Source organism: Mus caroli, unplaced genomic scaffold (assembly GCF_978045245.1).
Source record: "Mus caroli unplaced genomic scaffold, Mus_caroli_1 scaffold_11, whole genome shotgun sequence".
Taxonomy (NCBI): domain Eukaryota; kingdom Metazoa; phylum Chordata; class Mammalia; order Rodentia; family Muridae; genus Mus; species Mus caroli.
The window spans coordinates 11,968,209-11,995,119 of record NW_028227266.1 but is presented as its reverse complement, the minus strand read 5'-3'; the positions used below and the strand labels follow the sequence as shown (position 1 = coordinate 11,995,119).

The window sequence follows — 26,911 nt, the reverse complement described above, 5'->3', positions numbered from 1 at the left end:
GGAGACAGTGTGGTTATATTAAATTGATTTATTGAATGGTTACATGATAAGCATGTTTTAATGTGTAGAACTGGGAGAGGCAAGCTGACCTTTATTTTTTAAATCAGTTTAATCTACCATGAGAATAATGGTGTATCCATTGTCTTGTAAGTCATGCCAAGTGCACCTTTCTTCTGATTAATAATAATAATTTAGCATTACTTCTTCCAGATCTTGCCTGTATAAGATGATGGTAACCTATACAGTCAGAAATTGTTCATCTCAAGCAGTTTGGACCCATTCAGGGGGCTAAATTCAGATTCCAAATTCAAATTCATTTCTGATACCTCTAAATATGTATGACCAAATATGCAATTGTTTTTGTTGATAATTTTCCTAAAGGCAATGCAGAGTTCGGTGTTTTCAGATAATTTCTTGAGTTTATTTGATTTGCTTACTGTGATTTATGGCTAGAAAATGGTCATTTGGCCAGGCATGGTATAGATGCCTGTAATCTAAAACTCAAGAAAAGAGACAGGAGGACTTCCTTAAGATTAGAGCCAACCTGGTAAACATAGTGAGTTTCAGGTCAGTCAGAGCTACCCAACAGAACAAAATAAAAGCAAAAGGGAGTGAGGGAAGAAGGAAAGAAATGTTAGCTTGTGTGTTTGTACCAACAGTCCTGAGTTCTAATGTTTCTCTTTTATTTTTTTACCTTTTTGTGTCAGTGTTGGCCTTATTTTCCCAAGACTAACTCATTTGAATGACACTCATGATGTTTGAAGGCCAGAGAACCAACTGTATTACATACATTTGGCGGTTTAGTTTAAATAAAATATTTTATTGGGTAATTTAACTCAGTGCAAATTAGCTTGATATTTTATGTTTTTATAGGAAGTTAGATGTTTAGTACTATGGCGTGGTGGTGGTCCCATTGCCATGCTTTGGGAGATATTTGTGTACTATGGGAAGAAATGATGGAATTGCAAGGTAAGATGCTGATGTCATGTAGACACATTTCTATTCTTCTTGTATAACATGAATTTTTAAGTAATATATACTTTTAGGAACCTGACTTGGATGCTCTTTCTCGGCGGGCAGCAGAAAGAAAAAGAAAAGCAGAAGTGAGGCATAAAGAAGCCCTAAAAGTGCAGAAAAATCAAAAAGAAATATTAATGAAACAGAAAACCAGGTGACGTAATAACTTTTACCATATTCTCAGCTGAAATCATTGTGGCAAAAAATAGAGGGTGTGTGGGAGGCTGCGAAAGGACGGACCAGATGAAAGGTTGTGTATCCACGGCACTCTGACCTGTGCTCACTAATGTGGCAGGGCGTGGCCTTACTAGCTGAGTTTCTGAAGAAATGTATGGACATTTCAGACTTAACACCAGCCACAAACTGTCTCTGATGTAAAAACAAAAAGTTTTGTGTGATTGAAAGCATTACAGAGGTCTTAGGACAGGGTACGGTGGTACACACCTTTAATTCCATTGCTTGGGAGACAGAAGCACAAAGATCTTTGTGAGTTCAAGACCAGCCTGGTCTATACATACTGGGTCCTAGGACAGTCAGGGTTATATAGTGAGACTGTCTGAAAACACAGGCACATACACAGACATGTACCTACAGTTGTGGACTGGAAAGCTTCAGTCATTAGTAACTTTTGCATGTTAATGGTCTGGATTCGTTATTTTACACAGTGGCCTATCTTTAACATTTCTAGTTCTGCTCTTATTGTAAAAAATACTTGATTGACCCTCTCAGTTGAACCTCCTGCCTTTGTATAAGCCTCTTGTAGCTGGTAAACATGTTCAAACATATATGTTTTGTCAAGCAGCAAACTGAGTGTGGACTCACCTAGAAGATGAATCTCTGGCTTTATGTTTTTGACTGATACCAAGTAAATGCATTTCTGGTTCTCTTGGTGAAAACAGGTATTACCCGAGAAACTAATTGGTGGCATCTCTTGTCTTTTAAGGCACATAAAAGCTCGAAAGGAAGCAGTGCTTGTGGAAAAACAGAGATCTGCTAAAATGGCCAGGCTGCCACCGCCTGTCCCATCCCCCTTTGAGGTGAATTGCCTAGAGCTTTGTTTAAACGAGTTTTAATTAAATAATAATACATGAGTATATATGGAGTATTTTAAATCCTAGATACTGTTTTAACCATTAATACTTTAATGTATATCTTTAAGAACTGTACAAAATAACAATATGGACATTTTGCTCAGTGTTACCTAATACTTGTTGTTCCCATATTTGTTGAGTTTTTCCCCAAAACCCATATCTCAAAACAATTTGTGTTTGCAAAGCATAGTGGTTTGGTTTCTCTCATGCTACTGGCCATTCTGCTTTTTACTTTTTTATAGCCTTTATTTGCTGAAAAGTTACATTAATTGTTCTATGGACAATCTGTATGAGTACTAGAATGGACGTGCTAGCTCATACCTATATTCCCAGAATTTGTGAAGCTGAGGCAGGAGGATGGCTATTGAGCATAGTAAGGCTTTGTTTCAAAAGAAAAAAAAGAGGGAAAAAGAAAAGATTCACTTTTCTTACTTACATTAGCATTTCGTGGTCATTGGAGTGGCTATAGAGATGATTGTCAAAATTAGTTGTTTTATATAGAAGCTTTTTTAAAAAAAAGCATGAAAAAGTAATACTGGTGTGAGGATCTCTGTCATGTATTTGTGTGCGTGTGGTCAGCGTGAGTGTCAGACTCTGTCAGCCCCCCTGCTCTCACTGAGCCATCTGCCATGACCCAGTGCGGGCCCCCAGGGAAGTCTCCTATTTCAGCTACTCCCCCAGGACCGCACAGGGAATTAAAGGGGCAGGCGGTATTTTAACCCATAGTGCTTTTTTGTTGCTTTTATTATATTTTCTAATATTTATAAGCCAGCCTTTAGCTTCTTGAAGGAGAATGCTTTTCAGAGTGCTGGGTGGATAGAATTATCAGTTCCAGAATAGCAAATTTGTTGTTTTGGTTTTTCCTTTTTGGCAGCGGTGGTAGGGTCTCTTTCATTTTTGTGACTATCATTCCGGAGATGTGGGATTTTATTATGCTACACACAGCTATTGTAATTATTCTTTTTTATCTTTCTTGGAAGTTCAAATCCTCTTCATTGAAAGTAAGGCTCTTCAAGCTGGCTCTGTATCCATGTTTTTCAAGTGCTTCTTGGTTCTATAGCCCAGAAAATTAACTCTGGCTCCCTGTGAACATATACAGCCCCACTTCTAGATCTTCAACACACCTTGCTGTGTGTGTGCACACGTGTGTTGTTTATAGATATTTAGCTCTTATAAACTAAGAAGATCTGGGTGATTATATTCTTTTTTCTTTTGTTTTTTGAGACAGGGTTTCTTTGTGTAGGCCTGGGTGTCCTGGACCAGGCTGGCCTCAAATTCAGAGATTAACCTGCCTCTGCCTCCTGAATCCTGGGATTAAAGGTGTGTGATACTACTGCTCGGCTAGGGTGATTGTGTTCTTGTTTGGTTAAGAGAAAAAAAAAAAAAACCAAAAACATGTTTTACAGTGGGTTCTTTATTCACACTTATCCAGGTGTCTGGGAAAGAACTGTATCTTAGAATATGTTTTGAGCTGGTTGTGAGTTTATGGTATAAAAGGGAAAAATAGGACTTTGGTTTGAAGGACTAAGTTAAGAGTGTTTGAGTCCCTTGAGGTTAATGTGTGCCATTTAAGGATCTTGAGTGGAGGTGTGTCTGTGTAACCATTTTTCCAAACATAAAACTCAAATATGAGAAATCTGAGGAGAGAAATGCAAACTGTTTAGCTTTCTCAAACTTTCTCAAACATCTTAGCTAAACATGGACCCCCTTTCCTGTAGATGAAGGCAGAAAAATCAGGAGTGCAAGGATAGTTTTGCTTGCATGGCAACTTGGAAGCTAGAGTAGGCTATGTGAAACCCAGTCTTGAAAAACCAAGCAAACAATCATGAAACGAAGTTTCTATTTACATAATCTACACTAAACTTTTACCCAAGAACAGTTCCTAGGTTCTGAGTGGACACTACTCATATCTATGGTTATGGTATGTCTTATTTACTCACCATAACAGCCATGCAAAGTAAAGGTTACAGCTGTGTCTCAAGTTAGGAAACATGAAGATCAAGTGTTAACTAACCTCAGGAGAGAACCAGAGTTTATTTCAAGATCTAATTCTACAAGCTCATCACTTTTCTCTTAAGGCTCTTAGCTTCCAGGAATCCCCTTCTTTAGACTTCATTAAGGTAAACTAGTGAGACACTAAGACTGCAAATGTGAACAGCCATAGTGTTGAAAACCTCAGTGTCATGCACACCATTGTGTTTTATCTGCTAAAGTGCACCTTTAAAAACAGGCTTGGGGTTGGGCAGTGGTGGCACACGCCTTTAATGCCAGCACTCAGTACGCAGAGGCAGGCGGATTTCTGAGTTTGAGGCCAGCCTGGTCTACAGAGTGAGTTCCTGGACAACCAGGGCTACACAGAGAAACCCTGTCTCAAAAAACAAAAACCAAAAAAACCCAAACACAGGTATTTGCTTTTTTGGTTTGTTTGTTTGTTTTAGATTTATTCATTGTCTTATGTAAGTACATTGTAGCTGTTTTCAGACATACCAGAAGAAAGGCCTCAGATCTCATTACTGATGGTTGTGAGCCACCATGTGGTTGCTGGGGATTGAACTCATGACCTTTGGAAGAACAGTCAGTACTCTTACCTGCTGAGCCATCTCGCCAGCCCCGATTTTATTTTATTTTATTTTACTTTACTTTATTTTATTTTATTTTATTAATGTTGTTGAGAGTTTCTCCATGTAGTCCTGAGTGTCCTACTCACTATGTAGACCAGGCTGGCCTCAAACTCAGAGATCTTCCTGCCTCTGCCTTCCTACTGCTGAGAATAAAGGTAACCTCTGTTGGATTGACGTAATTAGTTCCTGATTTTTATTTTGTTTGTTTGTTTGCTTGAGGCAGGGTTTCTCTTGTAGCTTTAGCTATCCTGGAACTCACTCTGTAGACCAGGCTAGCCTCAAACTCATAGAGATCTGCCTGCTTTTGTCTCCAAGGTGTCCAGCACATGACCTTTCCTTTTTGCCCTGCCTTTGGAAATAGTACTAGATGCAGGGAAAAAAGAAAGAAAGAAAGAAAGAAAGAGAGAGAGAGAGAGAGAGAGAGAGAGAGAGAGAGAGAGAGAAAACCCAGGTATGTGTAGTTATGAGACTTGTCATAGTTAAATATTTTGTCTCCCCCTTTGATGGGTGAAGCAGGCTCAGGTACTGGTGAGCTCTGCTTTTAGCTTGTACCCTAATGGTTTAAGTCCAGTGGTAGCTTAGAGCAGAGCAGAACTCAGACTGGAAGCTAGATGCTAACTCAGCAAAATCATTAACAAGTCATCCTAACAATACTGACAGTGCATGGACTGACTTGACTAAGCTCTAAAGTCTAGTTCACTGGAAGTTGTGTTTTAACTAATAATGATTGGTGATAATTTAAATCTCGGGAGGGGTCCTGTCCATTTCCCCACTCATCCATGTTATAGCTGTCTAATCATTCCTCGGTTATACATCTCCCCTTGCGCTTGTCAGTGTTACCGCTTTGTGGTTTATCAGGTGATTTCTCAGACACATTGTGATTCCCACAATAATTGTTACCATGACCATATGACATAGAAATAACTGTTTGCTTTCTTTTCATAAAAAAGCTGAGGGATGCCGGGTGTGGTAGCGCACGCCTTTAATCCCGGTACTTGGGAGGCAGAGGCAAGCGGATTTCTGACTTTGAGGCCAGCCTGCTCTACAAAGTGAGTTCCAGGACAGCCAGGGCTACACAGAGAAACCCTGTCTCAAACCCCACCCCCACCCCAAAAGCTGAGGGACAAAGCCAGATGCAGAAAAGACTCAAATTGTTGGCATTTCTCTGTGAAGGAACTTTCATCAGGTTACATACAGAATGTCAATTCATTAAGCACTCATTTTTAGAAGTGTTACTTTAACTTTTAACTTTAAATTGTAACTTTTTCAAGAGTTTCTTGAGAGCAGGGATTGTTACTTTATTTTCTGTTTTATTACAATGCCTAGGTTGGCTATGGTGAGCTCTCAGAAACCCCTTGTTTAGTATAATTGATTTAATTATATATCAATACGTAATAAGTTGTAATGGCCTGACTGTTTTTATGCCAAAATAACAGAAATGGGCAAGTAGCTCATTTCAGCTTTTTGAGACTTGTGGAATTAGTGTGCTTAAATATTAGCTAGTATTTCCAGACCAGAACTTAATTCATGATGAACAGTAGTGGAATTTTTGTGACTAGTTTTGCTCTAACTTGATTTGGTGTGTCTTTTAAGCACATTTGTGTTCAGGACATTTGAAAGTGCTCTCAGTTCTAAAGATGACATCAGTGAAGGAGCACCTGCCTTGCATGTGCAAGGCCCTGGATACAAGTCCCCAGTAAAGAGTGTAGGCGGTGCTATAGCAAAACTAAATGTCTCTTTACACAACTGAGAAGTTAGAGTGAGCTTCTGAACTGAAATAGAAACATTGACTAATTACAGATATCTCGAAGGTATTTGAAGAATTAGAAGGTCTAGTAATTTTTTTAAGATGAAGTAATTTAACTGAAAAGATTTTTCCATTATTAAGCAGATTTTAACACTAGTCTTAGTGCATTTCTGTTTCTAATAATACAGTGCAATAGGCAAAGTAATTCATAGAGAAAAGACTATGTTTCTCCAAGTCTAATGGGCTACATTTGGTGGTGGTCTTCTCACTGGCAGTCACAAATTGATGGAGAGCATCAAAGCCACAAACAAGGAGATCTATGCAAACTGGCTTTTGTAGCAGATTCACTTTATAAACAATTAGCCTTGGGATCCATTAATCACTTAAAAGGATGAATCTATTCATTAGAAGAACTTCCCTCACCACTCCTGAAGTTTGTATCTTGTTCCCTCCTAGCATCTTCTAGTGGGGATTAAAATATAACAGACTTTAGAACAAAGTATAGCATAGATTAGTGCAGTTTTGTGGCAGTACACACTGTAATCCCAGCACTCAGGAGGTTGAGACAGGAGACTTGCTAGTCTCAGGCTACAAGGCAAAATACTGTTTCAAAAAAGAAAAAACAATTTTACTATTTGTATTGGATCCTCTTTTAATTGAAATTGTAAGTCTAACTATGTGTTATTTCCTGTTTTCCAGAACATTGACGTAAACAGAATTCCTTCATTGAAAACCAACAGTTCCACCTACCACCATATTTCCACCTTTGTGAGTAGACAGATGGGTACAAAGCAGGTGATTGACGTATTACTATTTGTTTGTGACCTCACCTGAATATTTCTGTGTTCACTCAGTTGGATTTTATCTTGATTCTATGTCGGGTGTGGCCAGCTCTCAAAATGTGAACAATCCTACTAACTACTCTAGAGAATACAACGCCTTCTAAATGTGCTTTGAAGTTTATATATGCTGTGCCTGTATAATGGAAGAAATCCATGACTATTTGTGACTGTCTTTTAAAATGACAAATATATTTTTATCATACATTGTACCAAATATGCTCCATTATAACATAAAGTGGGGTTTAAAACTTGTGGTCATAAAATAATAGACTCTGTAGAAATGGAACTTTATATAGAAGGTAAACTAGGAGAAACATCAGTGTTCCACTACCAGAAAACAAAATGAGTAATGTTATATGAATTACAGTCTGTTTTTATGTATAAATGTACACATGAATATTTAAAAATAGTTGGTTTTTTTGTTTGTTTGTTTTTTGGTTTTTTTTTTTTTTTTTTAATGTTTATGGATGTCTGTGTAGCATATCACATGCCTGGTGCCCGCAGAATCCAGAACAAGGGATAGCTGATCCCCTAGAACTGGAGTTACAGACAATTGTGAGCTGCCATAAACGTACTGGGAATTGAACCTGGGTCCTACAGAAGCGTAGTCATTGCTCTTAACTGGTGAACCATCTCTCCAGTCCCTTTAACAGCCAAATCATAGTTCATGCTTAACTAGATAATAGAAACATAATAATCTTGGGCATTTATATCTATATTTGATTGTATATTAAGAATAGATTTCTAGAGGAAATATTATTGCTTTCAAACTACATAGCATTTGATAAAGTTAATTAAACTGCCTTTTATAAAGTACCAACATCAGAATGGCTTTCTTCCCATTCGTGTGTGTGTGTGTGTGTGTGTGTGTGTGTGTGTGTGTGTGTGTGTGTGTGTATTTTCTATAGATTGGGTGTAGTTGTCTTCAGCTACACCAGAAAGAAGAAGGTATCAGATTCTGTTACAGGTGGTTGCAAGCCACCATGTGGTTACTGGGAATTGAACTCAGGACCTCTGGAAGAACAGTCAGTTCTCTTAACTGCTGAGCCATCTCCCCAACTGCTCTTCAGTGTTTGTTTGTTTCTTTGTTTGTTTGTTTGATTGATTGATTGAAACTGTGTCTCAATTTGTAGCCCTGGCTGGCCTGGTACTCACAGAAATGTACCTGTCTCTGCCTTCTATGTGCTAAGATTAAAGATGTGCACCACCATAACTAGTCTCCTCTCCATAGTGCATACTTCAGCGTTTCTACATTAGACATAATTATCATTCGGGTTGTGTATTTTTTGAAGTTTTTCCTCCCCCTTAAGATTTTAATTTATCAGAATTGGCATTCTGCTTTAAATTCATACTCAAGAGGCTCCATAGGAACTTTTCTCATGAAATTTCATGGACTGAATAGAGTGAAATACTGTTTCAATAGCTTATTTTGTTTAATGTACTGTGCTCATTATAATTTTTATTTAATCTATTTTTGTTCTGCCTGGCATTTAGATTTGCAAAAGTATTCTATGTTTCAAAAGAAGCTTCTTTAATAGGCTTAGTTAATTAGTGTAATTCTTCCTGTTCACTGTCAGTCTCTTAACCTGCTTGTCTGTGCATTTGGGGACTTTTCGTCTTCTTTCTGTGAGACAGTGTTTCACTTTAGTCCATATTGGTTTCAAACTCAGTGTCTGAGTACAAAGATTGTAAGAGTGAGCTATCAAAGTTAATGTTTTCATTAATATTGTTTCAATTTATTGATAGAATTTGATCATATAAAGAACAAAGCTTTTCATTCAAAATGCTGCCTTTAGTGATGAAGACATGGCTCAGCAGTTAAGTATTGACTGCTCTTATAGAGTACCTAGACCTCCATTAAACTTCTTATAACCAGCTTTAACTACAGCTCTAATAAATCACACACCCTTTTCTGGACTTCCAAGTAAAGCATATGTATTTGAGAGTAAATATTCACATAAGAGTGTCACGGTGTGGTAAGTGGCATACTCACTGTGTATGCATGAATTCTAGGAAGCTAGGCTTATGTCTTAGTCATCATTCTGGCATTTTTAGTTGAATCAGCATTGCCATTTAGAGGAATTTCTTAAAAATCATGGAGTAAGGCTGGGCAGTGGTGGTGCACACCTTTAACCTCAGCTTCAGGTGAATCTTTGTGAGTTCAAGGCCAGCCTGGTCTACCAGAGAATTCCTGGATAGCCATGGTTGCACAGAGAACCTTGTCTTGAAAAACCAAAAAAAAAAAAAAAAAAGGAGTAATATCTTTGAATAGACAAAAAAAACCTGATGTGTTTTTGAATGTATTTATAAGACTTTGTACTAATAATTCGGTCATTTTATGGCTGGATATTTTGATAATTGTAGACATTAAAAGCTTTACTTCCAGGTGTGGTACATGCCTTTAATCCCAGCACTTGGGAGGCAGAAGCTACACAGAGAAACTCTGTCTTGAATCCCTCCCAACCCATCCCTCCACATCGAATCCCTCTTCTCCCCAAAAAAACCTGTTTTACTAATTTAATTTTATATAAGTAGGAAAGGTTTTCTACTAATGACTTTACTTTTTAAAGCTATTTCTTTGTTTCACACTTCCTAAAAAAGATCTAAAATTGTGTTGATTGACTGCTAGCCAGATGCTCATTTGGCTGCTGAAGAAGAAGCTCGACGAGTGGAAAGACTACGGGAACAGGCGGCACAGGAGAGAGTGAAACAATTTGAAAGGGCACATGTGCGGGGATCCCAAGCCATGAAAAAGATCCATTTGGCCCAAGTAAGAATTGCTGTCCCTGTGACCTGTGGTGACCTGTGACTGCTGCTGCTAGGCTGGTTGGCATTGCAGAACTACTTGGGGGGGGGGGGTTAAGTTTCAGAGTCCTAGAGTATGAATATAGTATCTCATTGTCTTTTTCTGTTGCTGTGATAAAATGCCCTGAAAAAAGTAACTTAAGAAAGGGTTTCTTTTCCCTCACAGTTTAGGTACAGTTCATCATGGAGGGCAAGTGAAGGAAGCAGGAACAGGTCACATTACACCAGTAAGGAACAGAGCAGGAATGCCTGCAACTGCTTAGCTTCCTTTCACGTACCGTCTAGCACCCAGCCAGGGAATGACGCCACCCACAATGGGCAGGTTTCCTCAACCTCAACACAAGCAAGATAATTCCCCACAGGCATACTCAAAGACCCATCTTTCACGTGATTCAAAATGTTGTCATGCTGAAAACATTAACCGTCACATAGTATGTTGGTATAATTTCATTAAAATATCCCAATATCCTTTACCATCCTCTTTTTTCTATTTTTTTTTTAATTTTTATATTTTTAGTTACATGAGTACACTGTAGCTTCAGACACCCCAGAAGAGGGCAGAGGATCGCATCACAGATGGTTGTGAGCCACCATGTGGTTGCTGGGAATTGAACTCAGGACCTCTGGAAGAGCAGTCAGTGCCATCTTTCCAGCCCTTGCCATCCTCTTTTAAGCTCAGGTTAGATAAAGCTGCTTTCGTAATGTATCTTTGTTTTACATGTTTACTGAGAAGATTAATCACTTTTTTGATGTAGTAGTTTTTATTGCATTATATTGTGTAAGTCTGCAGTTGATCCATTAAGCATTTTCTGAGCAAAAGCACTGACCGGCCTCTTAGAGTGTTGACTCTAAGGTAGGCGCGTGTCTTTGCTTATTTTCGTAGCACAGCATGAAAATGGTTCATCATGTAGCCTGTTTCTCTTTACTTTCTATGTTTGACTATGTTTGTGCATTTTAAACCCCCGGCACCTTAGGAGAGAGTTTTTAAGTGCTCCGTTGAACATTTAGTGCTTATCCTAAGGACGTTTACTTAGATAGTAGAGTTTAGATTGTGACCTCTGTCAAATTTTTAGCTTTCATAAGATGGAAGTGAATTATGACTCAGTTAATCGAGTGTCTGAATTTTTTTTTTTTTTGATTTTTAATATTTTTATTACATATTTTCCTCAATTACATTTCCAATGCTATCCCAAAAGTCCCCCATAGCGCCCCCCACTTCCCTACCCACCCATTCCCATTCTTTTGGCCCTGGCATTCCCCTATATTGGGGCATATAAAGTTTGCAAGTCCAATGGGCCTCTCTTTCCATTGATGGCCGACTAGGCCATCTTTCGATACATATGCAGCTAGAGACAAGAGCTCCGGGGTTCTGGTTAGTACATCATGTTGTTCCAACAATAGGGTTGCAGATCCCTTTAGCTCCTTGGGTACTTTCTCTAGCTTCTCCATTGGGAGCCCTGTGATACATCCAATAGCTGACTGTGAACATCCACTCCTGTGTTTGCTAGGCCCCGGCATCGTCTCACAAGAGACAGCTATATTTGGGTCCTTTCAGCAAAATCTTGCTAGTGTTTGCAATGGTGTCAGCGTTTAGAAGCTGATTATGGGAGTGTCTGAATTTTTTATCATTCTTATATAAGACGTAACCCTATGATAAATAACAACAGAAACTGTGAGGGACAGATTAAGTTGAGTCCATCCTTCCATAAAAGCAGCAGTGTTGAGTGGCTACAGAAATGAGCTTCCACAGCTTGCCTGGATTTACCTCTGTGTTGTTGATCTGTCTTAGCTCACCCTCTGAGCTAAGTTTCATAATTTGTTTCCTGAGGACTGCATAAAGCTCATAGGAACATGCATGGAGTTTCATAAATTTATCATAATTAGGAACAATACTAATGGAGTGACATATCATGCTTTCAGTGAGCCAGAGCAATGCACTTACTCAAATAGCAAGTAGCACATATGCTATCATTGAAAACCAGTTGTGCAGGCCACTCCTCTTTCTCTAGACTAGTGTTTCTCACATAAAGTCATCCATATCAGAGAGCCAGTCTGGTCTACAGAATGAGTTTCAGGACAGCCAGGGCTACACAGAGAAACCCTGTCTCAAAAACAAAAACAAAAGAACAAACAAGTGATCCAGAGCAATGGCATCTTCCTATTAATTTCATTGCCTTATCTGAGCCTTTAGCCTAAGACCTCTTGGTCTGGGAATATATTTCCAGGGCCTGTTGTAATTGGCATTTGGATTTTGTCCTCTTCCAGTTTTATATTTTTTGTCTCTAATCCCTTTGCCCTCTGCCCTAACCATAAAATGATATGCTGTTCTCTGGTTACCTTCATAGCCTCTGGTTTTGTTTTGTTTTGTTTTGTTTTTTTCTATACTTCATTTTCTTTATGATTAATGCTTATCCACAAACTGAAGAAGTTTCTCTGATCTCTCTTCTTTGCCCATACCATCAAAATTAAGTCAACTAACTTTATTAAGACAATCTGATTAAACTTTCATGTTAGTTGTCCTCTACACAACTCCCCTTTACTCATGGGAATCAGTGTAGAGTGACAGAAAGTATTGTCAGGTAGAGCACAATCTCTTAGGACCTGAAAGAAACGGAGAGCTGAACTACAGCACCTTGTAGGGGCCCTGGCACTGAAACAGAAAGTGATGCCACGGCTTTCCTTTCCCCAGAGAATGGGTAATGGCAGACACCTTTCAGATTGATGGTCTCAGCAGTGTCACCTCTGCTACTTAGTTTGTCCCATTACTAGTCTAGGGTCAACATACTATTTACAGTATGTTACTCACCAGATATTTCATTGGATATATAAATTAGTGTAATATGTCTTAGGTCAGAACAAATGGGAGAGGGGGTAGTTTTAGGCCGGATTCTTCATGTTTTCCCCTCGCCCGTTAATAGAACTATCTGAAGTTTGACTCTGCAGTCATTAATCTGTTTATTCTGTTAAAGAACCAGGAGCGATTGATGGAAGAACTCAAACAGCTGCAGAAAGAGGACCTGGCCCGTAGGAGGCAGACCGTGGCACAGATGCCGCCACAGATGCTGGAGTTGCCATACCGACGGAGTGAGATGAAGGAAGACTGGCAGCGAGAGCTGGAGTTTGCCTTTGAAGATATGTACAATGCAGATAGGAGTAAGGGACTTTCACCGGTGCTTTTAAATGTTTTTGTGGGGAATAACATTTGTAGTGATAAGCAGTGTTTATTTTTAAATGAGTTATTGTATAAAAAGGACCCTCATGCTTTAAACTTAGAAATTTTTATAGTTAAATACTTGTGGGTTTGGTTTTTTGGTTTTGGGGTTTTTTTTGGGTTGTTTTGTTTTTTGGTTTTTGGGTTTTTTTTTTTTTTTTGGTTTTGTTTTGTTTCTAAGTATTTTTCAGTCATATTAGAAGGAAACATGTCTCAGTATTTCTTTATTCAGAGGTGAAAGGAAACCTGATTTTACATCTTAAGCCAGAACCTTTGCCTACAATGTCTGATCAGCTCCAAGATGAAGAACTGGACCTTTCAATGGAACAAGAAAATCAAGGTGAAACTGAGAACTGTCAAGTGCCAGACACTGAAATACTATATTCTAGTGGAACAGGGACCTAAGCCTTTAAGCTGCATGTTAAAACTTACAGAAAAGCATTTCAGTCACTAGCTAATACTTAGGAAACCTGTTCAATTTAAGTGCAAAAAAGATTACTAATGGGAGCATTGCCACTCTGCTTGTGTGTTTGCAGGAGGGAGCCAATCACATGTCACACTATGTAATGACCTTTAGGTTACATGAGATAGATGCTTAGTTCTAAAGTTATTTGAAAGCTTAGCAATCTTTAGAGTTGACCAGATGATTAGACATTCTATTGTGTTCCATTCCTGCTGGGTACTTCATGTATCATGATGAGGAATACAAACTTTGATCTTCTACCCTCCACCCCTACCTTCAGCGTTGAACTTTCTTACTTGACTGTCCCACAAGTGCTTAACACCCATATCCAGCACTAAACTTAGTCATCTCTTGCCTACTGGAACGTTCACTTCCTAACTTAGGTGATTGATGGGTCCAGCAAGATGGTTTGGTGGGTAAAGTCACTTGTCTCCTAGCCAAACAACCTACTTTGATTTCCTGGGACCCCATTCTGGAAGAAGGGAACCTACTCCTACAAGTTGTCTTCTGACCTTCATATTCCCTTCCCTTATGAATGAATGAATGAATGAATGAATGAATGTCATTGAGTGATGGTAATTGGTTACCTAAAGCAGACTACACACTTTGCTCTATCACTTCTGTATCTCCTTAGAGACCACCCCCACACCATTGAGCTGAGCTCATTTTCCTCTTTTCTACCTATATTTCCTTTATGTCATGCTACTCAGGTTTACATCTCATCACAGGCACCCTACATGGTGGAACTAGCTCTTTATGGTACTAACTCAGGGCTTCCTTCTCCCTGTCTGCTCAGCCCACCAGTCTCTCCTCACCTATAAGACGCTGACTCTGCGCTTAGCAGAGAGTGGATTGGTTTAGTGTTTACCCACCCTATTTTTAATTGTTTTAATGAAACTTTTTATTCAAAATTGAAGCCTAGCATTACATAAAGAAACCTTCTGTTTCCTGTTGATCTATGTTAGGATCTAGCTTAATGTTGCTAAAGCTAGGAAGCTGTGTGTTACCATACAGTCTGTAGTTTTATCTCTTCAGGAGGCTGAGCCAAGAGGACATCCCGAAGTTTGGTGCTGCTCTGGACAAATTAACAGTAGTTTGTCTCTTGAAGACAACAACAAAAGGCTAGGCATTCCTATTACCCTCCTTAAACTAAATCCTCATTGAAAATAATTACAAATAAAAGTTGGCAATGTAGCTCAGTGGTAGAGTGTTTGCCCTAAATTCCATCCCTGGTACACACACAAAATATGGATGAATGCATGGGTGGGTGGATGGATGGTCAATCTGTTGTAAAAATGGGTAGGTCACAGACTAATAGTTAACTGAATGAACCAGGCAAAAAAATATTACTTAAGTATATGCTGTGTGTGTGTGTGTGTGTATAATTAAGGAACGGGATAAAATTACTGTATAGCATTAAGGTAGGGAGCAGTTAAGTTACCTTTTGAATATGCAGACTAAAAAGGAGAAAGTACCTTTTGGTACTGCGTGCAGATGTTGCAGTGGCCTGGACAGTGTTGACAGGCACATCTGAATTTAAGTGCAAATTACTGTGCTGAACATTAGTTTTTATGTGCTGAACTGTTTGCTACCTTTTTATTCTGTTAGATTTTTTTCTTTGAATATGGATGAAAATGTACTAATTTCCAGTTTTCTACTTCTTTGGTGTTCCTAGTCTTTGATTAAAACAAAACATCGTGTGCTTTCATCACAATTTGCTCCTGTAAAGAATTTTGAGTTCTGTTTATAGTTAAGGTTGTGCCATCTCTGTGGAAGAATACTTGTTTCTGGTTTGAGAGTGAGTGAAAGGGTTTCCTTAGGATGCCAGACAAGCTCATGTCAGGTCTTAGCAAGAATGATTTGAAAACAGAGTCCTTACTCTGAAGGCTATAAAATTTGTTTTGTTTTCTGAAGCCTGCCTGCTAAGAACTGTTTGGGTCATTCCCTAGCACAGAACATAAAATCTTATAGTGCATGACTTAAACACTAACCTTAGTCACAAGCTAATTGGGAGTTCTGCATCTGCCATCACCTAGCAAGCAGAGTGACCTCCTGAGATTTAAGCTTGAAATTTATATATACTTATTATGTTATTGGAAATGGTCTAAATTTGAATTTAAGTTGAAAAAATTATACTTGGTTGTTAAACTAAGAAGTTATTGTTGAATATACTGCTAACCTTTTACTGAAAATAAAATTGTGCTTTTGTTTTAGCTAAATAATTATAGCAGTTATAGAGTGTAAACGTAACACAATTTGCATAAATGTAATGAAGTTAGTTTTGATTTTTTAGTGCCCTTGACAACAAAGATCCAACAAATCCCCTCAAGAATTCTTTTTAAAAGATTATTAAACAAGATTAGAAGTCAAAAATCTCTCTGGACAATTAAATCTGTGTCTGAGGATGAAGGTGACGTGACTTCGAGCATCATTGAGATTGAGAGTAAAGTACCAAGCATGGACTCAGGAGCCATTATCACGGAGGAGAGAACAGCGACGTCCTTTGAGCAGGAGCAAGGTGCTTTCTTCACTACTCTGTCTGATGGCACATTGGTAAAAGGATGGATGCTCATACCTGTGTTTGGGGCTTAGAACAGTGGTAGAGCTTCAAAGCCCTGGTTTCGGCCTGCATTTCTGGCAGCCAGGAGGTGATTTCGAGGGTGGGAGTGGGAGGGTGGTAGTTGACTCATGTATGAGAAAACAAAGAACAGAGGCCAAAAGTTAAGACATAGGCTGGAGGGATGGCTCAATGGTTAACCACTTACTGGGAGGGCAGAAGGGTGTATTTTAAGTAAAGTGAACATAGACGTCTTGCTGAGAAAGCACAGTTGAATAGACTTTGCCACCCTAGTAATGCTCCCATCTCTTCACAGTCTCTTTCACCCTGCTTTTTCTTTATAGCTCTTACCAACAGGCAAGAAGTAGACTTACTTTATTTTGCTTATTTTGTTCATATCTAACCCATTTGCGAGAGAGAAACTTGAAGATTTTATTCATTCCTCTGTTCTCAAGACACCTTGTATATAAAAAGTACTCAGTTTTTGTTGAATTAGTTGAATAGCTTAAAGCAAGAGAGTGAATTCAAGAAGTCAGATATTTAAATGAGAATGGGCCATGAGAATGGGCATTTCTTTTTAGAGGGAAGAATTCAATAAGAAGAGAACTTACCTATGACTACCCAAGGGATTGCAACTGTAGAAGAAGCTGCAGGAGGCAGAAAAGTAGAGAGAATACAGAGTTGGAAACCCAGTAAAAGGAAGCTCTTGTTGAATCTGGAATTATGTTCTTTTGAAAATACCCTGCAGGAATAGAATAGACAGTCTCCTCTTTCACCTTCCTGCATTCTTCTCTTTCAAATGAGTATACCACTTGTCTGTAAGTCTTCTAGTTTCTTGAGTAACCCAAGAAGTGTGGGTGTGGGTGTGTGTGGGTGGGTGGTTTGTGGGTTTTTTGTTTTGTTTTCCTTTTTTTCCCTTCACAGGGCCTTCATACTTGTTGGTGTTTGGATGGGTCTGTTCATCTCCTTCACCTGACCTCTTTCCTTACCTTTCAGTGATGCTTAAAGATCATTTTCTCAGAGAAATCACACCTGACTCACTAATCTAGTATCCTTATTTATTTTATAGTACAGCCCTTGTTTTCTTTATGTAGTGCCTGTTTTTAATTCTCTTAAGTTTTTCTGAGGTGGTTATATGACGTTTATGTCTTCCTTTCAAACTTCCAACCTCCTTGAAGCCTCTTGTCATTTAGTACAATATTCCTTGTTGTCTACCATGCCATGATAGATGGTTGAATGAGTGCTCTGTGCAAAAGAGCTACCTTCATATGATGGGATTTGTATCTTAAAACCCCTAAAGTCTAGTTATTCTAGTAAAGATTCATTGACATTTCTTTAGCTTCTCTTTAGTCTTTGATTTTTCTTGTAGTATTTGGCTTAGGTTGAATGGTTAATGTGTGTACCTAACAAAAAGAATACAAAGCTTTCACTGAATGTCCACTTTGTGTAGGACAAGGGAGAATAGTTGATCTATAGTTGATCTGAATGAAGGCTCCTGTTAATTTGCTCCCTTTAAGTTTGACACTATCATAACAGTGGTTTCTTTTACAGTCACAGACAGTGATAGGCTGACGATAGAATCTGGACCACTGAGCAGTGAAGATAAGCCATTGTACTACAAAGCAGGGACTGGAAGGGAACAAGGTACTTTTGTCACTGCCTCAAAGTAAACTTGCTCGGTTCCTCACATCTTTTTTCTAGTAAAGAAGGGTAATATAGTGGAGTCGTCTTTCTGAATTATTGATGCTGACTTTTGTTTTTGTTTGGGGATTCTTGTAGCAATGGCTGTGTCTCCACCTGCCCCAGCTGTGGCTCAGAGTTCAGTCCTGCTTCATCCTCAGGAAGAAGCAGTCAGAATTCGAATGTCATTAAGGCGCAAACAGGTAAGCACGCCCTGGGGCTGCAGCTTTGTTTGATCTGTGCAACATGTCTTAATCTATGTGTCTTTGATACCATGTTTTTTTCTTACAGCCAGGTGAGAGGGTGCATTTGGTCTCTGCTTTACACTCATTTGCCCCTTAGGTGTCTGCTGTGTGCTTCTTTCCACTTGGTTCTCCCATAATCCCCCTTGCAACACCACTGGCAGATTCAAGATTACTTATTTTATGGATAATCAGTCCTTTTGGTGATGACGTGTTTCTTTTTAATGCAGTGTATGAACTTTTGAGAGTCTATTGTTAGTTAGAATAATAGTGTTCTCATTACCTAGATAATGGAGATAGAAGAGCAGAAGCAGAAGCAGTTGGAATTACTTGAACAAATTGAGCAACAGAAGTTACGGTTAGAAACTGATTGTTTCCGGGCTCAACTGGAAGAGCAAAGAAAGCAAGCTGATCAGCCTGAGGTAGGATGGCATTGAAAGGCCAGAAAATGCTTTTTATGTTCTACCCAACGTGACATATTTCCTCTTCAGTTTGTGTGCTGTGCCAGGGTAAAAGTGATCAGGTTTATTAGTAGTAAGGTATGTGTTGAGGTTTTGCATTTATCTGGCACTGTAGAAAATTGTAAATTAAATTTTTTTTTTAGGTTTGCTGTGCTTCAATGTCACATGCTATGATTTCTGATGAAGACTCTCACAGGCAGATGATTCGTAACTATCAACATCAGCTTTTACAACAAAACAGGTATGGACCAAGTTATGATTTATGTGAGAGTGTGCTACATCTTTGGGATTTATTATTTGTTTTATATGAGGATCTAATTGGGATTCCCTTAGAAATTGCCATGTTTTCTTCAAGGGCAATGGGAATGCTTGTACTTTTTCATGGTAAATGTGGCCAGCCTTAGATTGCTATTTATACAGTTTAATGTGTAAAATTTGAGAATCTGAGGGTTTTTTTTTTTTAAATTAAAATTTAATAGTATTTGGTTTTTTATTTGTTCCTGATAGGTTACACAAGGAGACTGTTGAAACTGCCAGGAAACGATTACTCGAATACCAAACTGTATTAAAAGAAAGATTCCCATCCCTGTCAGCCTCAGCACTGGTACCTGATTCTGTTGTGTCAGGGCCACCACAGCAATCCCAAAAGCCTGCTGCTGCTTCAGACTCTTGGGATCCAAGCCAGAGACTGAAACTAAGTCCTAGCAAATATCAACCTGTGCAACCCTCACAGATCCCTGCATTAGAGCAGAGTCATATTCAGGTACCAAGACATGGTCACATTCCACAGAGGCAAGGAAAAATGGCTGTATCAGAAATGTTAGCTAAGCAGCCTGTAGAGTCACAAGAACGTCAGTGGCAGTTCTCTCAGGTGGACACACATCAGAGAGACTGTGAGTTCGTCCTTAAAGATTCTCATTCACTTTCAAGGACTTTGTCTTATGTTAGGCCACAAACATTGCAAGATGCTAGAGAAGTATCTAAACCTCCTAGGGTAATAATTTGTCAAAGTCTAGATTCCCAACAGATATCATCAGAGGATAGTGAAAATATATCTTCTAAGCCAAGTGAACCGTCTTCTTTTCTCCCACTGGTACCCGAACGCCCGTTTACTAGTCTCCCAGTTAAATTCAATTCTGGAACAATTCACAAACCCTTTACGACCATAAACAAGTCTGTAATCAGTCAAATGCATGATCAACCTTTGTCATCCTCAGAGAATATTACAGCTCAGCAGGGTGACTTAAGATTTCTTCAAGAACAGTTAGAACTACAGAAGAAAGTTCTTCAGGCAAGACAAGAGGCTCGGGAAAAGCTGCTTTTATGCACACAGAAAGAACTGGAACAGCAGACTGGTCTCCCAGTATTCCTCCCTTCACCAATTGGAAATATATTTCCTTCATTGCCCTCTGCCTCAGCTGAATCAGGAAACTTTCAGACATCTTCAACAAAAAGTGATGCCACTGTTTCCTCAGACAATATGGACAGGCTTTGGGATTCTTCACAACCCATCTCATCACAGCAAACTCATTTAGAATTTCTCCAAGAGCAGTCCAGTGTTGAGAAGGATAACCTTCAGGCTAGGCGGGAAGCCCAGGAGGTCTTGTTTGCACATACACAAAATAAGCTGGATAAAAATGTACGTTCTGAACAAGCTGGGTCTTCTTGGCCAAATCAGGTAGCTCAGCAGTCATTTAGTTCACTAACATCGGCTGATACACAATCTAAAAAAATCCAGAAACAGCCTTTACCTACAAACAAGAAAGGGCTATTCCCAAGCCAGTCTGAAGTCTCAAGAGCTCAGGATGGATCTTCAGGTTTTCTACAGCAGAGCCTACCTCTCCAGAACACTTTAAAGTTGCTTCAAGAACAGCTGACTATACAGAGGAGTATGATTCAGCCTAGACATGATGGTCAAGAGACATTACTTTTATATAAAGAAAGATGTTCAGAAGACAGTGAGGCTGGGCCAGTAGATTCACTCTCCTCCGTGGTTGTTCAGCATTCAGATGCTTCTCATGCAGTTTCAGAAGTTGTACCTAAGCGGCTCCAGGAAGTGTATTCATCTAAGAAAGAAAATAGAGTTCTCTCCAGTCATTTGATCACCCATGGCTTTCCACAGCACAGCCTGCCAAGACAAGAACATTTTACATCACTCCAGGAAGAGACACACATTCAGAGGCTTATACTTGGTGCTAGAAAAAAAAATCAGGAATTTGCTCACAAGCAAAATGAATTAGAAAAGGGGCTCTATTCTCAACAGACTGATGCCTTGTCTTCTCCATCCCAAACAACCGAATGGGAAATATCCCAGGAGTCTGTATCAGTCAAAAGTGATAGTACTGATCCCTTAAGACATTTTAAGATTCCAGGATTTCGGGAAAGACTAGTTAGAGTTTCACAACATACATTCCCTCTCCAAGATAATTTGCAGGAACACCAAGAATGGGTAGACACAGAAAAAGAGAGCTTTCAATCTAGTCCTCTGACTCCAGAAAATCCATCTTCTCAACAGACAGGCTTTTCGTCCTTCAAAGCCTCATTAAGACTGCCATCGTGTGTGTCCTTGCCATCTGCTGACTCTGGTATAACACAGCACCCTCTCTCAACAGAGAGTGACAGTAAAGTCAAGTCAAGCCATCTTCAGATACCAGAACTGCAGCATAGACTTTTGAAGATTTCCCAGCTCATCCAGCCTCAACAAGACAGTCTGAAGGCCCTTCAAGAACAATTAGCTACACAAAGGGAAGCCATCATCCACTCTAGACAAGAAGCTCATGAAGAAACACTAAGAGAATGGAAGGAAAAAATATTCCCAGAGCAGGCTGGTCCATTTTCTCCCCTGATACCACAGCATTCACTTGCTTCATTCCCTGTTTCTGATACTGAAAGAGCACAAGAACTATGTTCAGCCAACAGTGACACCGTATCTTCAGGTTATCCTGAGATGCTGGAGTTGCCTGACAGGACCTTGGGTTTATCACATACTGCTTTACCTCAGCAGAATAATCTGACTGCACATCCAGAACACCTTCATGCACCAACAAATTCTTTTCACTCTACTGAGAAAGCCCAAGAAGGGTTGATGTTTCCCAGACCATGTAAATTTGAAGAGATGTCTGCTGAGCATTTTATCCAGCCTCAACATGATGACTTAAAGGCACTTCAACAGCAGTTAGATATGCAAAGGGAAGCCATTAGATCTGGCCAGGAAATGCAAGAGAAAATGCTTTTGCAGAGGTTAAATAAATTGGAGCAAAGGGTATCTTCCAAACAAATTAGCTCCTCTCTATTTTCATCCCAGGTAGCACTGCCCATTGCCAATTCTGACGGGACCTTACAGTCTTTCCCAACTAAAAGTAATGAGACGGAGATGCTCAGGTCCCATGATGAGTGTCTGAGCTTTTCACAGCTTCATCTGCCTCTGCAGGATAACATGACAGAGCAGGTGGACTTAGAAAAGGTATTTCATAAAGAACTGCTTTTACACAAACAAAAGAGCCAAAACAAAAGTGAATCTTCTGAGCATTCCCTCCCTCTGTTTCGGTCCAAGGAAATAGAGCATCCATTCATTTCACTACCTTTTGCAGAAAGTAAACCTAAAAGCATTTGTGAGTTGTATTTATCTGAAAAGAAGCATGCAGCTCCTAATGATGCTGTGATCCCAAGATTGCAGGACAGACTTTTAAGCTGTTCCCAATCTGTCTTAACTCAGCAAGATAACATGAGTCTTCAGAAGCAGCTGAATCTACAAAGAGAAACTCTACACTCTAGGCAAAAAGCCCAAGAAGAATTGCTTGTGCAGAGACAGACATCCTTACAGCAGCAAATCCAAAAACACAGAGAGACCTTGAAAAATTTCTTTAATGTCAGTCAGGTATGTTCTGAATTTAAAACTTCAGCATAATAGATATTTAAACCTGATTCCATTTTAATCCTAAACCAACCTTCTCCTTAGTTATTGAGAGTGTGGAAATTAAAACAAATGTATCTACTTTATAGAGTCATTTTTAAAATACAGTAAACATTAAAGAATATGCATCTTTAGGAATTTTGTTGCAGTGGGTTCTCAGATAAAATTATAAAAAGGGCTGGTTAATAGAATTCTTATAGTGTGGTAGATCCTGTTCTCTAATGACTGTTAACATTTGTATATGAATCAAAATCTGTGTCCTGTTTTTCCCCAAGTGACATAATGGTGTATTTGGTATGGTTATAATCTGATAGAGGCCAGACCTACACTTCTTACATTTGAGTTGCTGAGAAAACTGGTGTCATCACTCAGACACATATTTAGTTAGAATGGGTCTGTTCTTCTTTAGGCCACTTCTTAACTTCCTTAGTGCAAACAGTTGTGCAGCACCTAGATGTTCAGGAGGTACTTGAACCTAGAAGTTAAAATCCTGGGGTTATGAAGGAAAAGTAATGGGGAAAAAAGGCAAAGGGAAGCACTCGGGTCTAATGTGTTAACAGGTGCAAAGGAATCTAGTGCTTGGTGTGGGGCTCCAACGTACAAACTTTGCACTGGGAGTTTTACTCGTTCAATGATAAAAGTATGTCCCAGTTTTGATCTGTCAACATAAAGCAGATTGTTTATTCTAGGGTTCAGGTTTCCCTAAATAGGTTGTTCAACAGTGGAAACAGTTACAGGGACTTTGTAGTTACAGAGCAACAAAAAGTGATAAATATATGGTGCTTTCCAAGTACTTTGTAGAGCCCATGAAGTAGGCCATTACAGAGATGCGGGGCAAAACTGCTATAGTGATGGACGTAGTCATTCAGTTGAGGTTCTGACTCAAGTGAGATTTAACTCTCATGGCTTATTCATGTGACCTCTTAACCCTCATTCCCATTTCCCTACCTATATTTTCAGGCAAGGAATCCCACAGGTGAGAATGACTTGGAAATGCAGAAGAGAGAACAGCTGGGAGGGTGGTTTCCTCACACCCAAGGCCTTACCTGGGGAGACGCAGGCCAGGGGAGCTCTCATGGTGAGCAGCCACATTCAGATGTCCATGCTGAGCACAGTGGTAAGATGATCCCTGTTACCTTCTGACTATACCCTGTCCCTGCAGCTAGCTGATAGGAGAAAAGCTTGCTGGATAGTCACAAAGTTTCATTTGCTTAACCTTTTCTTGACTTGATAGGTGAGAGTCTGGCCAAAGAACTGAGTGATAGAGCCTCAAAGCCACCTGTCTCCAAAGTTAAATGTGTTTTGGACTTAAACCAGCACGAGCTTAGTACTATACAGGAAGTAGAGTCACCAGCAAGTGGCAGAATTTCCATGCCAGGTAAACAAGGTGATAAAAATACATCTTACCAGTTTGTTAGCTTTTTACTTTTTCTCAGTATGCTAAAATGTATCCAAGAGGCAGTCTTTGAGTACTTGTAGAAAGAGAAACTGGTTTACATAAAAATGATTAAAAATTGGGGGGGCGGAGAGATGGCTTACCAAGTAAAAAGCATGGGCCTGACAGCTGGAGTTAAGTCTCTGGATCCCGGGTAGAAATAGAGAACCAACTCCCAAAAGTTGTCCTCTGACCTCTACATACATGCCATGCCATGGCACACAGACACCAACACTCTCACATATCGGATAAATACACACAATAACAGATAAAATAGAATGTACTGAAGTACTTAACTTTTTGACTTAAATATAACATGTAACATGAGCTTTATTGTCTCACATGTGGAAGGCAGTGTGCACTGTAAGAAACTATGCACTGTGAGAACATATGGAGAAGGGCAGTTTGCTGTGACAAGGTCTTTGCTGTCCCACATTCTGACACAGTGCTTTCTTTATGTCTGCTACTTGGAAACCCTTCAAGGTGGAACTTGATTCTCTTTTCCCTTCCATCTATTCTCATGAGTCTTTTCCTTCATCTGCATGGAGCTTTTTTGTTTTGTTTCTAGACAGGAACTTGATTATTTAGACCAGGCTGGCCTTGATCTTTTTCTTGTATCTTTTATAGGATAATTATGCCTAAAATGTTAGCTTTACTAGCAATTAGAACAGAATTCCTTTTACCATATTACTTTTATATTTAAATATCTAAAAAAAAAAAAAAAGTCCTCCCTGAAAATCTTGAATTTATTGACACCCTCTAGATTTTAGAGTCACCAGATAATTTTCTTGGTGAATTTACCAGAGCAAATCTTGTTTACAAGAAAATTAGCTTTTTTTTTTTTTTTTTGATAAAAAAGTAAGAATAGGTAAAAATGCAATGTTAATATGAGCTCTTTGTGTCGAGCCATAAAATAAAGTGCCTTGGTTTCTTACTGAAAGAATATGGGAAAGTGGGGAAACACAGGTCCTCTAAGAATCAGTGCCTTGCTTTTAGTAGGAAAGAACATATGTTTCATGAAATGACAATCGGAATTTTTTCACTAGCTTTGGAAGCCTTTTCCCATTAAGGAAATTAATAGTTTGCCTAATTTAGAATGATTGTGAGAAAATTCCTTATCACTGGTTCCTATAGTTAACTGAATCATGTTTGAGGTTATAAAAATGCCATTTTGTCTAAAGGGAAAGTCACATCACTCCACTTCCTCTTTAAGGGTTGGTGTCCTAATCCAATAAATCACTGTTTCTTACCTCTTTGAACCCTTAAAACTGCCCACTTTCCATTCCCACTCAATCCTGACTGTCCTGGTTTGTTTTTTTGTTTTTTATTTTTCTTGGATGGCTGCAGTAATTCGTGCCGTTTATTTTCTGGCTCTTTGAAGCAGAGTCTTGCAATGTAGCCCGGGATGTCCTGGGGCTCACAGTGTAGCTCAGACTGTGCTCAAACGTGTGATCCTTTATCTCAGCTTTGCAAGAGTTGGGATTAAAGATGTGTGCCTTGCTAAACAAGGTCATTCATAAAATGTCTTTTACCCCAACAAAATAACAACTGTTTGAGGGACAAGTGAAAACTTTGTAGTGATTTTTTTTAATCCACAAACTACAGCTTGGTTGAAATTTCATATGGGTAGAGCAGGTAGAGGGGACACAGGTTAATAATTAAGTTGAAAACACTAATTGGTATTGATTTTCCTTCTTTTCTCCCTTGTAGCTCATTTCTTTTGTCTTTGTTTTCTGGATAATTTTCCTTTATTCTTTTATTTTATTGTTTTTCTTTGCTTCTGAATGTATTGATTGCCTGATTAGAGTTAACAGTCTTTTTTTGGGGTAAGGGGGCTCCTCCAACACTCCACCTTGGTACATCCTTCTTTTGTTCTGTGAATATGTGACTAAAAAGTTAGTTTTTGATTTGGTTCCTTTTATTTTTTGGTTTTTTGAGACAGGGTTTCTCTGTGTAGCCCTGGCTGTCCTGGAACTCACTCTGTAGACCAGGCTGGCCTCGACCTCATAAATCCACCTGCCTCTGCCTCCCGAGTGCTGGGATTAAAGGCATGCGCCACCATGCCCGGCTGGTTCCATATTTTCTATTAGTTCAAATTTTTCCCCATCATATATTTTAGAAGCTTTCCTCTAAGTTCCTGCATATTTGCTGTACTAAAAGACTGGCTGAATTTTTAAAACCTATTATCTATATGACCATTTTACATGATAAGTGGCCATTTATACACTAGAGAGGTGGTTCAGAGGTTGAGCACTTAATTGCTCTTCCAGAGGACCCATGCACAGAACAATTTTTATTCTAGCTCCATAGGATCCATTGCCCCTTCCAGCCTCCAAGGCACTGCACTTGTAGTGTATATTCATACAAGGCAGGCAAAACATCAGGCAGACACCTAAAAGTGAATATATCTAAAAACAAATGGTCATTTTAGCAACTGGAAATTTAATGAGCTGGATTTTAAGTTTTTTGGGGTTTTTTTTCCCACCCAGGAAAAGCAGAGTTTTATCAAGACCGAGACCCATTAAGGGTCTCAGTAAGCAGAGAACAAAGTTTCTTGGAGAGCCCACTGGCACATGATCCATTTGGTTGTCACCAACCACCTGCCCAAGAAAACAGCAAAAGCCATGATGACAATGCTGAAGCAGGTAAAAGATATGGAGGAAGTGGAAGTGTTACAAAAGGTGACTACTGTTAGGTTATGTGCAACAGTGTAAGTAGCTTTGGTGACTGTCAGTAATAGCTCATTGTGGTACTAACTTCTCTCTTGATATATGCAAGCTAGGGCTAGGCTGCCCTGGATCTCAGAGACCCTTCTGCTTCTGTCTT

The 26,911-nt window shown here is 39.2% G+C and overlaps 1 protein-coding gene across 7 annotated transcripts in view; it reads left to right on the top strand.

Annotated features, from left to right (window-relative positions):
• The window catches only part of Cep295 (centrosomal protein 295), a 43,344-nt gene that overhangs the window by 4,895 nt on the left and 11,538 nt on the right, over nt 1-26,911 (top strand). For 4 of the 7 annotated variants that reach the window (XM_085844407.1, XM_029482144.2, XM_029482143.2 and 1 more), the window contains exons 4-18: nt 1,047-1,171; nt 1,961-2,054; nt 7,176-7,271; nt 9,948-10,088; nt 13,093-13,276; nt 13,567-13,674; nt 16,091-16,315; nt 17,906-17,998; nt 18,134-18,237; nt 18,564-18,698; nt 18,881-18,978; nt 19,245-22,614; nt 23,611-23,767; nt 23,885-24,037; nt 26,575-26,730. In XM_085844407.1, the coding sequence (XP_085700533.1) occupies nt 1,047-1,171; nt 1,961-2,054; nt 7,176-7,271; nt 9,948-10,088; nt 13,093-13,276; nt 13,567-13,674; nt 16,091-16,315; nt 17,906-17,998; nt 18,134-18,237; nt 18,564-18,698; nt 18,881-18,978; nt 19,245-22,614; nt 23,611-23,767; nt 23,885-24,037; nt 26,575-26,730 (5,239 nt within the window). The remainder of the gene's footprint in view (nt 1-1,046; nt 1,172-1,960; nt 2,055-7,175; nt 7,272-9,947; nt 10,089-13,092; nt 13,277-13,566; nt 13,675-16,090; nt 16,316-17,905; nt 17,999-18,133; nt 18,238-18,563; nt 18,699-18,880; nt 18,979-19,244; nt 22,615-23,610; nt 23,768-23,884; nt 24,038-26,574; nt 26,731-26,911) is intronic. The other 3 variants (XM_029482146.2, XM_021171954.3, XM_029482145.2) reach the window with 2 other exon arrangements.